The sequence below is a fragment of the Salvelinus fontinalis genome, chromosome 5, assembly GCF_029448725.1.
Source record: "Salvelinus fontinalis isolate EN_2023a chromosome 5, ASM2944872v1, whole genome shotgun sequence".
Taxonomy (NCBI): domain Eukaryota; kingdom Metazoa; phylum Chordata; class Actinopteri; order Salmoniformes; family Salmonidae; genus Salvelinus; species Salvelinus fontinalis.
The window spans coordinates 39,108,003-39,121,897 of NC_074669.1; the positions used below are offsets into that span (position 1 = coordinate 39,108,003).

At 46.5% G+C, this 13,895-nt stretch overlaps 1 protein-coding gene across 1 annotated transcript in view; it reads right to left on the reverse strand.

Moving 5' to 3' along the window:
• Positions 1 to 13,895, reverse strand: part of ppil2 (peptidylprolyl isomerase (cyclophilin)-like 2) — a 76,319-nt gene that overhangs the window by 15,393 nt on the left and 47,031 nt on the right. Inside the window, exon 14 of the mRNA XM_055923360.1 lies at positions 5,540 to 5,573. Coding sequence (XP_055779335.1) covers positions 5,540 to 5,573 — 34 coding nt within the window. The remainder of the gene's footprint in view (positions 1 to 5,539; positions 5,574 to 13,895) is intronic.

Below are 13,895 nucleotides of genomic sequence, written 5' to 3' on the forward strand. Positions count from 1 at the left end.
AGGGGTTTTACTCCCCACTACTCTCCACTACAGTAGTCAAGGTGTTTTACTCTCCACTACTCCCCACCACAGTAGTCAAGGGGTTTTACTCTCCACCACAGTAGTCAAGGTGTTTTACTCTCCACCACAGTAGTCAAGGGGTTCTACTCTCCACTACAGTAGTCAAGGGGTTCTACTCTCCACCACAGTAGTCAAGGGGTTTTACTCTCCAGCACAGTAGTCGTGTTTTACTCTCCACCACAGTAGTCAAGGGGTTTTACTCTCCAGCACAGTAGTCAAGGGGTTTTACTCTCCACTACTCTCCACCACAGTAGTCAAGGGGTTTTACTCTCCACCACAGTAGTCGTGTTTTACTCTCCACCACAGTAGTCAAGGGGTTTTACTCTCCAGCACAGTAGTCAAGGGGTTTTACTCTCCACTACTCTCCACCACAGTAGTCAAGGGGTTTTACTCTCCACCACAGTAGTCGAGGGGTTTTACTCTCCACCACAGTAGTCAAGGGGTTTTACTCTCCACCACAGTAGTCAAGGGGTTTTACTCTCCACCACAGTAGTCAAGGGGTTTTACTCTCCACCACAGTAGTCAAGGGGTTTTACTCTCCACTACTCTCCACCACAGTAGTCAAGGGGTTTTACTCTCCACTACTCTCCACCACAGTAGTCAAGGGGTTTTACTCTCCACTACTCTCCACCACAGTAGTCAAGGTGTTTTACTCTCCACTACTCTCCACCACAGTAGTCAAGGGGTTTTACTCTCCACCACAGTAGTCAAGGGGTTTTACTCTCCACTACTCTCCACCACAGTAGTCAAAGGGTTTTACTCTCCACCACAGTAGTCAAGGGGTTTTACTCTACACCACAGTAGTCAAGGGGTTTTACTCTCCACCACAGTAGTCAAGGGGTTTTACTCTACATCACAGTAGTCGAGGGGTTTTACTCTCCACTACAGTAGTCGAGGGGTTTTACTCTCCACTACAGTAGTCGAGGGGTTTTACTCCCCACCACAGTAGTCAAGGGGTTTTACTCCCCACCACAGTAGTCAAGGGGTTTTACTCTCCACCACAGTAGTCAAGGGGTTTTACTCTCCACCACAGTAGTCAAGGGGTTTTACTCTCCACCACAGTAGTCAAGGGGTTTTACTCTCCACTACTCTCCACCACAGTAGTCAAGGGGTTTTACTCTCCACCACAGTAGTCAAGGGGTTTTACTCTCCACCACAGTAGTCAAGGTGTTTTACTCTCCACTACTCTCCACCACAGTAGTCAAGGGGTTTTACTCTCCACCACAGTAGTCAAGGGGTTTTACTCCCCACCACAGTAGTCAAGGGGTTTTACTCTCCACCACAGTAGTCAAGGGGTTTTACTCTCCACCACAGTAGTCAAGGGGTTTTACTCTCCACTACTCTCCACCACAGTAGTCAAGGTGTTTTACTCTCCACCACAGTAGTCAAGGTGTTTTACTCTCCACCACAGTAGTCAAGGGGTTTTACTCTCCACCACAGTAGTCAAGGGGTTTTACTCTCCACTACTCTCCACCACAGTAGTCAAGGGGTTTTACTCTCCACTACTCTCCACCACAGTAGTCATGGGGTTTTACTCTCCACCACAGTAGTCAAGGGGTTTTACTCTCCACCACAGTAGTCAAGGGGTTTTACTCTCCACTACTCTCCACCACAGTAGTCAAGGTGTTTTACTCTCCACCACAGTAGTCAAGGTGTTTTACTCTCCACCACAGTAGTCAAGGGGTTTTACTCCCCACCACAGTAGTCAAGGGGTTTTACTCTCCACCACAGTAGTCAAGGGGTTTTACTCTCCACTACTCTCCACCACAGTAGTCGTGTTTTACTCTCCACCACAGTAGTCAAGGGGTTTTACTCTCCACTACTCTCCACCACAGTAGTCAAGGGGTTTTACTCTCCACTACTCTCCACCACAGTAGTCGTGTTTTACTCTCCACCACAGTAGTCAAGGGGTTTTACTCTCCACTACTCTCCACCACAGTAGTCGTGTTTTACTCTCCACCACAGTAGTCAAGGGGTTTTACTCTCCACTACTCTCCACCACAGTAGTCGTGTTTTACTCTCCACCACAGTAGTCAAGGGGTTTTACTCTCCACTATTCTCCACCACAGTAGTCAAGGGGTTTTACTCTCCACCACAGTAGTCAAGGGGTTTTACTCTCCACTACTCTCCACCACAGTAGTCAAGGGGTTTTACTCTCCACCACAGTAGTCAAGGTGTTTTACTCTCCACCACAGTAGTCAAGGGGTTCTACTCTCCACCACAGTAGTCAAGGGGTTTTACTCTCCACCACAGTAGTCGAGGGGTTCTACTCTCCACCACAGTAGTCAAGGGGTTTTACTCTCCACTACTCCCCACCACAGTAGTCAAGGTGTTTTACTCTCCACCACAGTAGTCGTATTTTACTCTCCACCACAGTAGTCAAGGGGTTTTACTCTCCACCACAGTAGTCAAGGGGTTTTACTCTCCACTACTCTCCACTACAGTAGTCAAGGGGTTTTACTCTCCACCACAGTAGTCAAGGTGTTTTACTCTCCACCACAGTAGTCAAGGGGTTTTACTCTCCACCACAGTAGTCAAGGGGTTTTACTCTCCACTACTCTACATCACAGTAGTCAAGGGGTTTTACTCTCCACCACAGTAGTCAAGGGGTTTTACTCTCCACTACTCCCCACCACAGTAGTCAAGGGGTTTTACTCTCCACCACAGTAGTCGAGGGGTTTTACTCTCCACCACAGTAGTCAAGGGGTTTTACTCTCCACCACAGTAGTCAAGGGGTTTTACTCTCCACCACAGTAGTCAAGGGGTTTTACTCTCCACTACTCTCCACCACAGTAGTCAAGGGGTTTTACTCTCCACCACAGTAGTCAAGGGGTTTTACTCTCCACCACAGTAGTCAAGGTGTTTTACTCTCCACTACTCTCCACCACAGTAGTCAAGGGGTTTTACTCTCCACCACAGTAGTCAAGGGGTTTTACTCCCCACCACAGTAGTCAAGGGGTTTTACTCTCCACCACAGTAGTCAAGGGGTTTTACTCTCCACCACAGTAGTCAAGGGGTTTTACTCTCCACCACAGTAGTCAAGGTGTTTTACTCTCCACCACAGTAGTCAAGGGGTTTTACTCTCCACCACAGTAGTCAAGGGGTTTTACTCTCCACTACTCTCCACCACAGTAGTCAAGGGGTTTTACTCTCCACTACTCTCCACCACAGTAGTCATGGGGTTTTACTCTCCACCACAGTAGTCAAGGGGTTTTACTCTCCACCACAGTAGTCAAGGGGTTTTACTCTCCACTACTCTCCACCACAGTAGTCAAGGTGTTTTACTCTCCACCACAGTAGTCAAGGTGTTTTACTCCCCACCACAGTAGTCAAGGGGTTTTACTCCCCACCACAGTAGTCAAGGGGTTTTACTCTCCACCACAGTAGTCGAGGGGTTTTACTCTCCACCACAGTAGTCGTGTTTTACTCTCCACCACAGTAGTCAAGGGGTTTTACTCTCCACTACTCTCCACCACAGTAGTCAAGGGGTTTTACTCTCCACTACTCTCCACCACAGTAGTCGTGTTTTACTCTCCACCACAGTAGTCAAGGGGTTTTACTCTCCACTACTCTCCACCACAGTAGTCGTGTTTTACTCTCCACCACAGTAGTCAAGGGGTTTTACTCTCCACTACTCTCCACCACAGTAGTCGTGTTTTACTCTCCACCACAGTAGTCAAGGGGTTTTACTCTCCACCACAGTAGTCAAGGGGTTTTACTCTCCACCACAGTAGTCAAGGGGTTTACTCTCCACTACTCTCCACCACAGTAGTCAAGGGGTTTTACTCTCCACCACAGTAGTCAAGGTGTTTTACTCTCCACCACAGTAGTCAAGGGGTTCTACTCTCCACCACAGTAGTCAAGGGGTTTTACTCTCCACCACAGTAGTCGAGGGGTTCTACTCTCCACCACAGTAGTCAAGGGGTTTTACTCTCCACTACTCCCCACCACAGTAGTCAAGGTGTTTTACTCTCCACCACAGTAGTCAAGGTGTTTTACTCTCCACCACAGTAGTCAAGGGGTTTTACTCTCCACCACAGTAGTCAAGGGGTTTTACTCTCCACCACAGTAGTCAAGGGGTTTTACTCTCCACCACAGTAGTCAAGGGGTTTTACTCTCCACCACAGTAGTCGAGGGGTTTTACTCTCCACCACAGTAGTCAAGGGGTTTTACTCTCCACCACAGTAGTCAAGGTGTTTTACTCTCCACCACAGTAGTCGAGGGGTTTTACTCTCCACCACAGTAGTCAAGGGGTTTTACTCTCCACTACTCTACATCACAGTAGTCAAGGGGTTTTACTCTCCACCACAGTAGTCAAGGGGTTTTACTCTCCACCACAGTAGTCAAGGGGTTTTACTCTCCACTACTCTACATCACAGTAGTCAAGGGGTTTTACTCTCCACCACAGTAGTCAAGGGGTTTTACTCTCCACTACTCCCCACCACAGTAGTCAAGGGGTTTTACTCTCCACCACAGTAGTCGAGGGGTTTTACTCTCCACCACAGTAGTCAAGGGGTTTTACTCCCCACCACAGTAGTCAAGAGGTTTTACTCTCCACCACAGTAGTCAAGGGGTTTTACTCTCCACTACTCCCCACCACAGTAGTCAAGGGGTTTTACTCTCCACCACAGTAGTCAAGGTGTTTTACTCTCCACTACTCTACATCACAGTAGTCAAGGGGTTTTACTCTCCACCACAGTAGTCAAGGGGTTTTACTCTCCACCACAGTAGTCAAGGGGTTTTACTCTCCACTACTCTCCACCACAGTAGTCAAGGGGTTTTACTCTCCACTACTCCCCACCACAGTAGTCAAGGGGTTTTACTCTCCACCACAGTAGTCAAGGGGTTTTACTCTCCACCACAGTAGTCAAGGGGTTTTACTCTCCACTACTCTACATCACAGTAGTCAAGGGGTTTTACTCTCCACTACTCTACATCACAGTAGTCAAGGGGTTTTACTCTCCACTACAGTAGTCAGTATCTCCACTACTCTACATCACAGTAGTCAAGGGGTTTTACTCTCCACTACTCTCCACCACAGTAGTCAAGGGGTTTTACTCTCCACCACAGTAGTCAAGGGGTTTTACTCCCCACCACAGTAGTCAAGGGGTTTTACTCTCCACTACTCCCCACCACAGTAGTCAAGGGGTTTTACTCTCCACCACAGTAGTCAAGGGGTTTTACTCTCCACCACAGTAGTCAAGGGGTTTTACTCTCCACCACAGTAGTCGAGTGGTTTTACTCTCCACTACTCTCCACCACAGTAGTCAAGGGGTTTTACTCTCCACCACAGTAGTCAAGGGGTTTTACTCTCCACCACAGTAGTCAAGGGGTTTTACTCTCCACCACAGTAGTCGAGGGGTTTTACTCTCCACCACAGTAGTCGAGGGGTTTTACTCTCCACTACTCTACATCACAGTAGTCAAGGGGTTTTACTCTCCACTACTCTCCACTACTCTCATGGGGTTTTGGGTCTTACCTAAACCAGTCCCAGTTGGGTCTCCTCCTTGGATCTGAAAGACATTAATATATCTATTAATAAGTATTATAACATATTAATAGATATATTAATGTAGATAATACTAAGTATTATAACATAGTATTATCTACATTAATATATCTATTAATAAGTATTATAACATAGTATTATCTACATTAATATATCTATTAATAAGTATTATAACATAGTATTATCTACATTGGGAATAAATCATCTATCAGGGAAATATATCTATTTACATACATTGATAGACTATCAATAACAGTGTGTGTGTTTGGTTGTCGTGGTAACAGGAGGCAAGTCTAGTTAATTCTAGACAGGCGAGTCAGAGAGAAGCAGTAATGCGTTGAGACAGGTGAGTCCTCATGAAGCAGTAATGCGTTCAGACAGGTGAGTCAGAGAGAAGCAGTAATGTGTTCAGACAGGTGAGTCAGAGAGAAGCAGTAATGTGTTGAGACAGGTGAGTCAGAGAGAAGCAGTAATGTGTTGAGACAGGTGAGTCAGAGAGAAGCAGTAATGTGTTGAGACAGGTGAGTCAGAGAGAAGCAGTAATGTGTTGAGACAGGTGAGTCAGAGAGAAGCAGTAATGTGTTGAGACAGGTGAGTCAGAGAGAAGCAGTAATGTGTTGAGACAGGTGAGTCAGAGAGAAGCAGTAATGTGTTGAGACAGGTGAGTCAGAGAGAAGCAGTAATGTGTTGAGACAGGTGAGTCAGAGAGAAGCAGTAATGTGTTGAGACAGGTGAGTCAGAGAGAAGCAGTAATGTGTTGAGACAGGTGAGTCAGAGAGAAGCAGTAATGTGTTGAGACAGGTGAGTCAGAGAGAAGCAGTAATGTGTTGAGACAGGTGAGTCAGAGAGAAGCAGTAATGTGTTTAGACAGGTGAGTCAGAGAGAAGCAGTAATGTGTTTAGACAGGTGAGTCAGAGAGAAGCAGTAGTGTGTTGAGACAGGTGAGTCAGAGAGAAGCAGTAGTGTGTTGAGACAGGTGAGTCAGAGAGAAGCAGTAATGTGTTGAGACAGGTGAGTCAGAGAGAAGCAGTAATGTGTTGAGACAGGTGAGTCAGAGAGAAGCAGTAATGTGTTGAGACAGGTGAGTCAGAGAGAAGCAGTAATGTGTTGAGACAGGTGAGTCAGAGAGAAGCAGTAATGTGTTGAGACAGGTGAGTCAGAGAGAAGCAGTAATGTGTTGAGACAGGTGAGTCAGAGAGAAGCAGTAATGTGTTGAGACAGGTGAGTCAGAGAGAAGCAGTAATGTGTTGAGACAGGTGAGTCAGAGAGAAGCAGTAATGTGTTGAGACAGGTGAGTCAGAGAGAAGCAGTAATGTGTTGAGACAGGTGAGTCAGAGAGAAGCAGTAGTGTGTTGAGACAGGTGAGTCAGAGAGAAGCAGTAGTGTGTTGAGACAGGTGAGTCAGAGAGAAGCAGTAGTGTGTTGAGACAGGTGAGTCAGAGAGAAGCAGTAGTGTGTTGAGACAGGTGAGTCAGAGAGAAGCAGTAATGTGTTGAGACAGGTGAGTCAGGGAGAAGCAGTAATGTGTTGAGACAGGTGAGTCAGAGAGAAGCAGTAATGTGTTGAGACAGGTGAGTCAGAGAGAAGCAGTAATGTGTTGAGACAGGTGAGTCAGAGAGAAGCAGTAATGTGTTGAGACAGGTGAGTCAGAACGAAGCAGTAATGTGTTGAGACAGGTGAGTCAGAACGAAGCAGTAATGTGTTGAGACAGGTGAGTCAGAACGAAGCAGTAATGTGTTGAGACAGGTGAGTCAGAGAGAAGCAGTAATGTGTTGAGACAGGTGAGTCAGAGAGAAGCAGTAATGCGTTGAGACAGGTGAGTCAGAGAGAAGCAGTAATGCGTTGAGACAGGTGAGTCCTCATGAAGCAGTAATGCGTTCAGACAGGTGAGTCCTCATGAAGCAGTAATGCGTTCAGACAGGTGAGTCCTCATGAAGCAGTAATGTGTTTAGACAGGTGAGTCCTCATGAAGCAGTAATGTGTTGAGACAGGTGAGTCAGAACGAAGCAGTAATGTGTTGAGACAGGTGAGTCAGAGAGAAGCAGTAATGTGTTGAGACAGGTGAGTCAGAGAGAAGCAGTAATGCGTTGAGACAGGTGAGTCAGAGAGAAGCAGTAATGCGTTGAGACAGGTGAGTCCTCATGAAGCAGTAATGTGTTTAGACAGGTGAGTCCTCATGAAGCAGTAATGTGTTGAGACAGGTGAGTCAGAGAGAAGCAGTAATGTGTTGAGACAGGTGAGTCAGAGAGAAGCAGTAATGTGTTGAGACAGGTGAGTCAGAGAGAAGCAGTAATGTGTTGAGACAGGTGAGTCAGAGAGAAGCAGTAATGTGTTGAGACAGGTGAGTCAGAACGAAGCAGTAATGTGTTGAGACAGGTGAGTCAGAACGAAGCAGTAATGTGTTGAGACAGGTGAGTCAGAGAGAAGCAGTAATGTGTTGAGACAGGTGAGTCAGAGAGAAGCAGTAATGTGTTGAGACAGGTGAGTCCTCACGAAGCAGTAATGTGTTGAGACAGGTGAGTCAGAACGAAGCAGTAATGTGTTGAGACAGGTGAGTCAGAGAGAAGCAGTAGTGTGTTGAGACAGGTGAGTCAGAGAGAAGCAGTAATGTGTTGAGACAGGTGAGTCAGAGAGAAGCAGTAATGCGTTGAGACAGGTGAGTCAGAGAGAAGCAGTAATGCGTTGAGACAGGTGAGTCCTCATGAAGCAGTAATGCGTTCAGACAGGTGAGTCAGAGAGAAGCAGTAATGTGTTGAGACAGGTGAGTCAGAGAGAAGCAGTAATGTGTTGAGACAGGTGAGTCAGAGAGAAGCAGTAATGTGTTGAGACAGGTGAGTCAGAACGAAGCAGTAATGTGTTGAGACAGGTGAGTCAGAACGAAGCAGTAATGTGTTGAGACAGGTGAGTCAGAGAGAAGCAGTAATGTGTTGAGACAGGTGAGTCAGAACGAAGCAGTAATGTGTTGAGACAGGTGAGTCAGAACGAAGCAGTAATGTGTTGAGACAGGTGAGTCAGAACGAAGCAGTAATGTGTTGAGACAGGTGAGTCAGAACGAAGCAGTAATGTGTTGAGACAGGTGAGTCAGAGAGAAGCAGTAATGTGTTGAGACAGGTGAGTCAGAGAGAAGCAGTAATGTGTTGAGACAGGTGAGTCAGAACGAAGCAGTAATGTGTTGAGACAGGTGAGTCAGAGAGAAGCAGTAATGTGTTGAGACAGGTGAGTCAGAGAGAAGCAGTAATGTGTTGAGACAGGTGAGTCAGAGAGAAGCAGTAATGTGTTGAGACAGGTGAGTCCTCATGAAGCAGTAATGCGTTCAGACAGGTGAGTCAGAGAGAAGCAGTAATGTGTTGAGACAGGTGAGTCAGAGAGAAGCAGTAATGTGTTGAGACAGGTGAGTCAGAGAGAAGCAGTAATGTGTTGAGACAGGTGAGTCAGAACGAAGCAGTAATGTGTTGAGACAGGTGAGTCAGAACGAAGCAGTAATGTGTTGAGACAGGTGAGTCAGAGAGAAGCAGTAATGTGTTGAGACAGGTGAGTCAGAACGAAGCAGTAATGTGTTGAGACAGGTGAGTCAGAACGAAGCAGTAATGTGTTGAGACAGGTGAGTCAGAACGAAGCAGTAATGTGTTGAGACAGGTGAGTCAGAACGAAGCAGTAATGTGTTGAGACAGGTGAGTCAGAGAGAAGCAGTAATGTGTTGAGACAGGTGAGTCAGAGAGAAGCAGTAATGTGTTGAGACAGGTGAGTCAGAACGAAGCAGTAATGTGTTGAGACAGGTGAGTCAGAGAGAAGCAGTAATGTGTTGAGACAGGTGAGTCAGAGAGAAGCAGTAATGTGTTGAGACAGGTGAGTCAGAGAGAAGCAGTAATGTGTTGAGACAGGTGAGTCCTCATGAAGCAGTAATGTGTTGAGACAGGTGAGTCCTCATGAAGCAGTAATGTGTTGAGACAGGTGAGTCAGAGAGAAGCAGTAATGTGTTGAGACAGGTGAGTCAGAGAGAAGCAGTAATGTGTTCAGACAGGTGAGTCAGAGAGAAGCAGTAATGTGTTGAGACAGGTGAGTCAGAGAGAAGCAGTAATGTGTTGAGACAGGTGAGTCAGAGAGAAGCAGTAATGTGTTTAGACAGGTGAGTCAGAGAGAAGCAGTAATGTGTTGAGACAGGTGAGTCAGAGAGAAGCAGTAGTGTGTTGAGACAGGTGAGTCAGAGAGAAGCAGTAATGTGTTGAGACAGGTGAGTCAGAGAGAAGCAGTAATGTGTTGAGACAGGTGAGTCAGAGAGAAGCAGTAATGTGTTGAGACAGGTGAGTCAGAGAGAAGCAGTAATGTGTTGAGACAGGTGAGTCAGAGAGAAGCAGTAATGTGTTGAGACAGGTGAGTCAGAGAGAAGCAGTAATGTGTTGAGACAGGTGAGTCAGAGAGAAGCAGTAATGTGTTGAGACAGGTGAGTCAGAGAGAAGCAGTAATGTGTTTAGACAGGTGAGTCAGAGAGAAGCAGTAATGTGTTTAGACAGGTGAGTCAGAGAGAAGCAGTAGTGTGTTGAGACAGGTGAGTCAGAGAGAAGCAGTAGTGTGTTGAGACAGGTGAGTCAGAGAGAAGCAGTAATGTGTTGAGACAGGTGAGTCAGAGAGAAGCAGTAATGTGTTGAGACAGGTGAGTCAGAGAGAAGCAGTAATGTGTTGAGACAGGTGAGTCAGAGAGAAGCAGTAATGTGTTGAGACAGGTGAGTCAGAGAGAAGCAGTAATGTGTTGAGACAGGTGAGTCAGAGAGAAGCAGTAATGTGTTGAGACAGGTGAGTCAGAGAGAAGCAGTAATGTGTTGAGACAGGTGAGTCAGAGAGAAGCAGTAATGTGTTGAGACAGGTGAGTCAGAGAGAAGCAGTAATGTGTTGAGACAGGTGAGTCAGAGAGAAGCAGTAATGTGTTGAGACAGGTGAGTCAGAGAGAAGCAGTAATGTGTTGAGACAGGTGAGTCAGAGAGAAGCAGTAATGTGTTGAGACAGGTGAGTCAGAGAGAAGCAGTAATGTGTTGAGACAGGTGAGTCAGAGAGAAGCAGTAATGTGTTGAGACAGGTGAGTCAGAGAGAAGCAGTAATGTGTTGAGACAGGTGAGTCAGAGAGAAGCAGTAATGTGTTGAGACAGGTGAGTCAGAGAGAAGCAGTAATGTGTTGAGACAGGTGAGTCAGAGAGAAGCAGTAATGTGTTTAGACAGGTGAGTCAGAGAGAAGCAGTAATGTGTTTAGACAGGTGAGTCAGAGAGAAGCAGTAGTGTGTTGAGACAGGTGAGTCAGAGAGAAGCAGTAGTGTGTTGAGACAGGTGAGTCAGAGAGAAGCAGTAATGTGTTGAGACAGGTGAGTCAGAGAGAAGCAGTAATGTGTTGAGACAGGTGAGTCAGAGAGAAGCAGTAATGTGTTGAGACAGGTGAGTCAGAGAGAAGCAGTAATGTGTTGAGACAGGTGAGTCAGAGAGAAGCAGTAATGTGTTGAGACAGGTGAGTCAGAGAGAAGCAGTAATGTGTTGAGACAGGTGAGTCAGAGAGAAGCAGTAATGTGTTGAGACAGGTGAGTCAGAGAGAAGCAGTAATGTGTTGAGACAGGTGAGTCAGAGAGAAGCAGTAATGTGTTGAGACAGGTGAGTCAGAGAGAAGCAGTAATGTGTTGAGACAGGTGAGTCAGAGAGAAGCAGTAATGTGTTGAGACAGGTGAGTCAGAGAGAAGCAGTAGTGTGTTGAGACAGGTGAGTCAGAGAGAAGCAGTAGTGTGTTGAGACAGGTGAGTCAGAGAGAAGCAGTAGTGTGTTGAGACAGGTGAGTCAGAGAGAAGCAGTAGTGTGTTGAGACAGGTGAGTCAGAGAGAAGCAGTAATGTGTTGAGACAGGTGAGTCAGGGAGAAGCAGTAATGTGTTGAGACAGGTGAGTCAGAGAGAAGCAGTAATGTGTTGAGACAGGTGAGTCAGAGAGAAGCAGTAATGTGTTGAGACAGGTGAGTCAGAGAGAAGCAGTAATGTGTTGAGACAGGTGAGTCAGAACGAAGCAGTAATGTGTTGAGACAGGTGAGTCAGAACGAAGCAGTAATGTGTTGAGACAGGTGAGTCAGAGAGAAGCAGTAATGTGTTGAGACAGGTGAGTCAGAGAGAAGCAGTAATGCGTTGAGACAGGTGAGTCAGAGAGAAGCAGTAATGCGTTGAGACAGGTGAGTCCTCATGAAGCAGTAATGCGTTCAGACAGGTGAGTCCTCATGAAGCAGTAATGCGTTCAGACAGGTGAGTCCTCATGAAGCAGTAATGTGTTTAGACAGGTGAGTCCTCATGAAGCAGTAATGTGTTGAGACAGGTGAGTCAGAACGAAGCAGTAATGTGTTGAGACAGGTGAGTCAGAGAGAAGCAGTAATGTGTTGAGACAGGTGAGTCAGAGAGAAGCAGTAATGCGTTGAGACAGGTGAGTCAGAGAGAAGCAGTAATGCGTTGAGACAGGTGAGTCCTCATGAAGCAGTAATGTGTTTAGACAGGTGAGTCCTCATGAAGCAGTAATGTGTTGAGACAGGTGAGTCAGAGAGAAGCAGTAATGTGTTGAGACAGGTGAGTCAGAGAGAAGCAGTAATGTGTTGAGACAGGTGAGTCAGAGAGAAGCAGTAATGTGTTGAGACAGGTGAGTCAGAGAGAAGCAGTAATGTGTTGAGACAGGTGAGTCAGAACGAAGCAGTAATGTGTTGAGACAGGTGAGTCAGAACGAAGCAGTAATGTGTTGAGACAGGTGAGTCAGAGAGAAGCAGTAATGTGTTGAGACAGGTGAGTCAGAGAGAAGCAGTAATGTGTTGAGACAGGTGAGTCCTCACGAAGCAGTAATGTGTTGAGACAGGTGAGTCAGAACGAAGCAGTAATGTGTTGAGACAGGTGAGTCAGAGAGAAGCAGTAGTGTGTTGAGACAGGTGAGTCAGAGAGAAGCAGTAATGTGTTGAGACAGGTGAGTCAGAGAGAAGCAGTAATGCGTTGAGACAGGTGAGTCAGAGAGAAGCAGTAATGCGTTGAGACAGGTGAGTCCTCATGAAGCAGTAATGCGTTCAGACAGGTGAGTCAGAGAGAAGCAGTAATGTGTTGAGACAGGTGAGTCAGAGAGAAGCAGTAATGTGTTGAGACAGGTGAGTCAGAGAGAAGCAGTAATGTGTTGAGACAGGTGAGTCAGAACGAAGCAGTAATGTGTTGAGACAGGTGAGTCAGAACGAAGCAGTAATGTGTTGAGACAGGTGAGTCAGAGAGAAGCAGTAATGTGTTGAGACAGGTGAGTCAGAACGAAGCAGTAATGTGTTGAGACAGGTGAGTCAGAACGAAGCAGTAATGTGTTGAGACAGGTGAGTCAGAACGAAGCAGTAATGTGTTGAGACAGGTGAGTCAGAGAGAAGCAGTAGTGTGTTGAGACAGGTGAGTCAGAGAGAAGCAGTAATGTGTTGAGACAGGTGAGTCAGGGAGAAGCAGTAATGTGTTGAGACAGGTGAGTCAGAGAGAAGCAGTAATGTGTTGAGACAGGTGAGTCAGAGAGAAGCAGTAATGTGTTGAGACAGGTGAGTCAGAGAGAAGCAGTAATGTGTTGAGACAGGTGAGTCAGAACGAAGCAGTAATGTGTTGAGACAGGTGAGTCAGAACGAAGCAGTAATGTGTTGAGACAGGTGAGTCAGAGAGAAGCAGTAATGTGTTGAGACAGGTGAGTCAGAGAGAAGCAGTAATGCGTTGAGACAGGTGAGTCAGAGAGAAGCAGTAATGCGTTGAGACAGGTGAGTCCTCATGAAGCAGTAATGCGTTCAGACAGGTGAGTCCTCATGAAGCAGTAATGCGTTCAGACAGGTGAGTCCTCATGAAGCAGTAATGTGTTTAGACAGGTGAGTCCTCATGAAGCAGTAATGTGTTGAGACAGGTGAGTCAGAACGAAGCAGTAATGTGTTGAGACAGGTGAGTCAGAGAGAAGCAGTAATGTGTTGAGACAGGTGAGTCAGAGAGAAGCAGTAATGCGTTGAGACAGGTGAGTCAGAGAGAAGCAGTAATGCGTTGAGACAGGTGAGTCCTCATGAAGCAGTAATGTGTTTAGACAGGTGAGTCCTCATGAAGCAGTAATGTGTTGAGACAGGTGAGTCAGAGAGAAGCAGTAATGTGTTGAGACAGGTGAGTCAGAGAGAAGCAGTAATGTGTTGAGACAGGTGAGTCAGAGAGAAGCAGTAATGTGTTGAGACAGGTGAGTCAGAGAGAAGCAGTAATGTGTTGAGACAGGTGAGTCAGAACGAAGCAGTAATGTGTTGAGACAGGTGAGTCAGAACGAAGCAGTAATGTGTTGAGACAG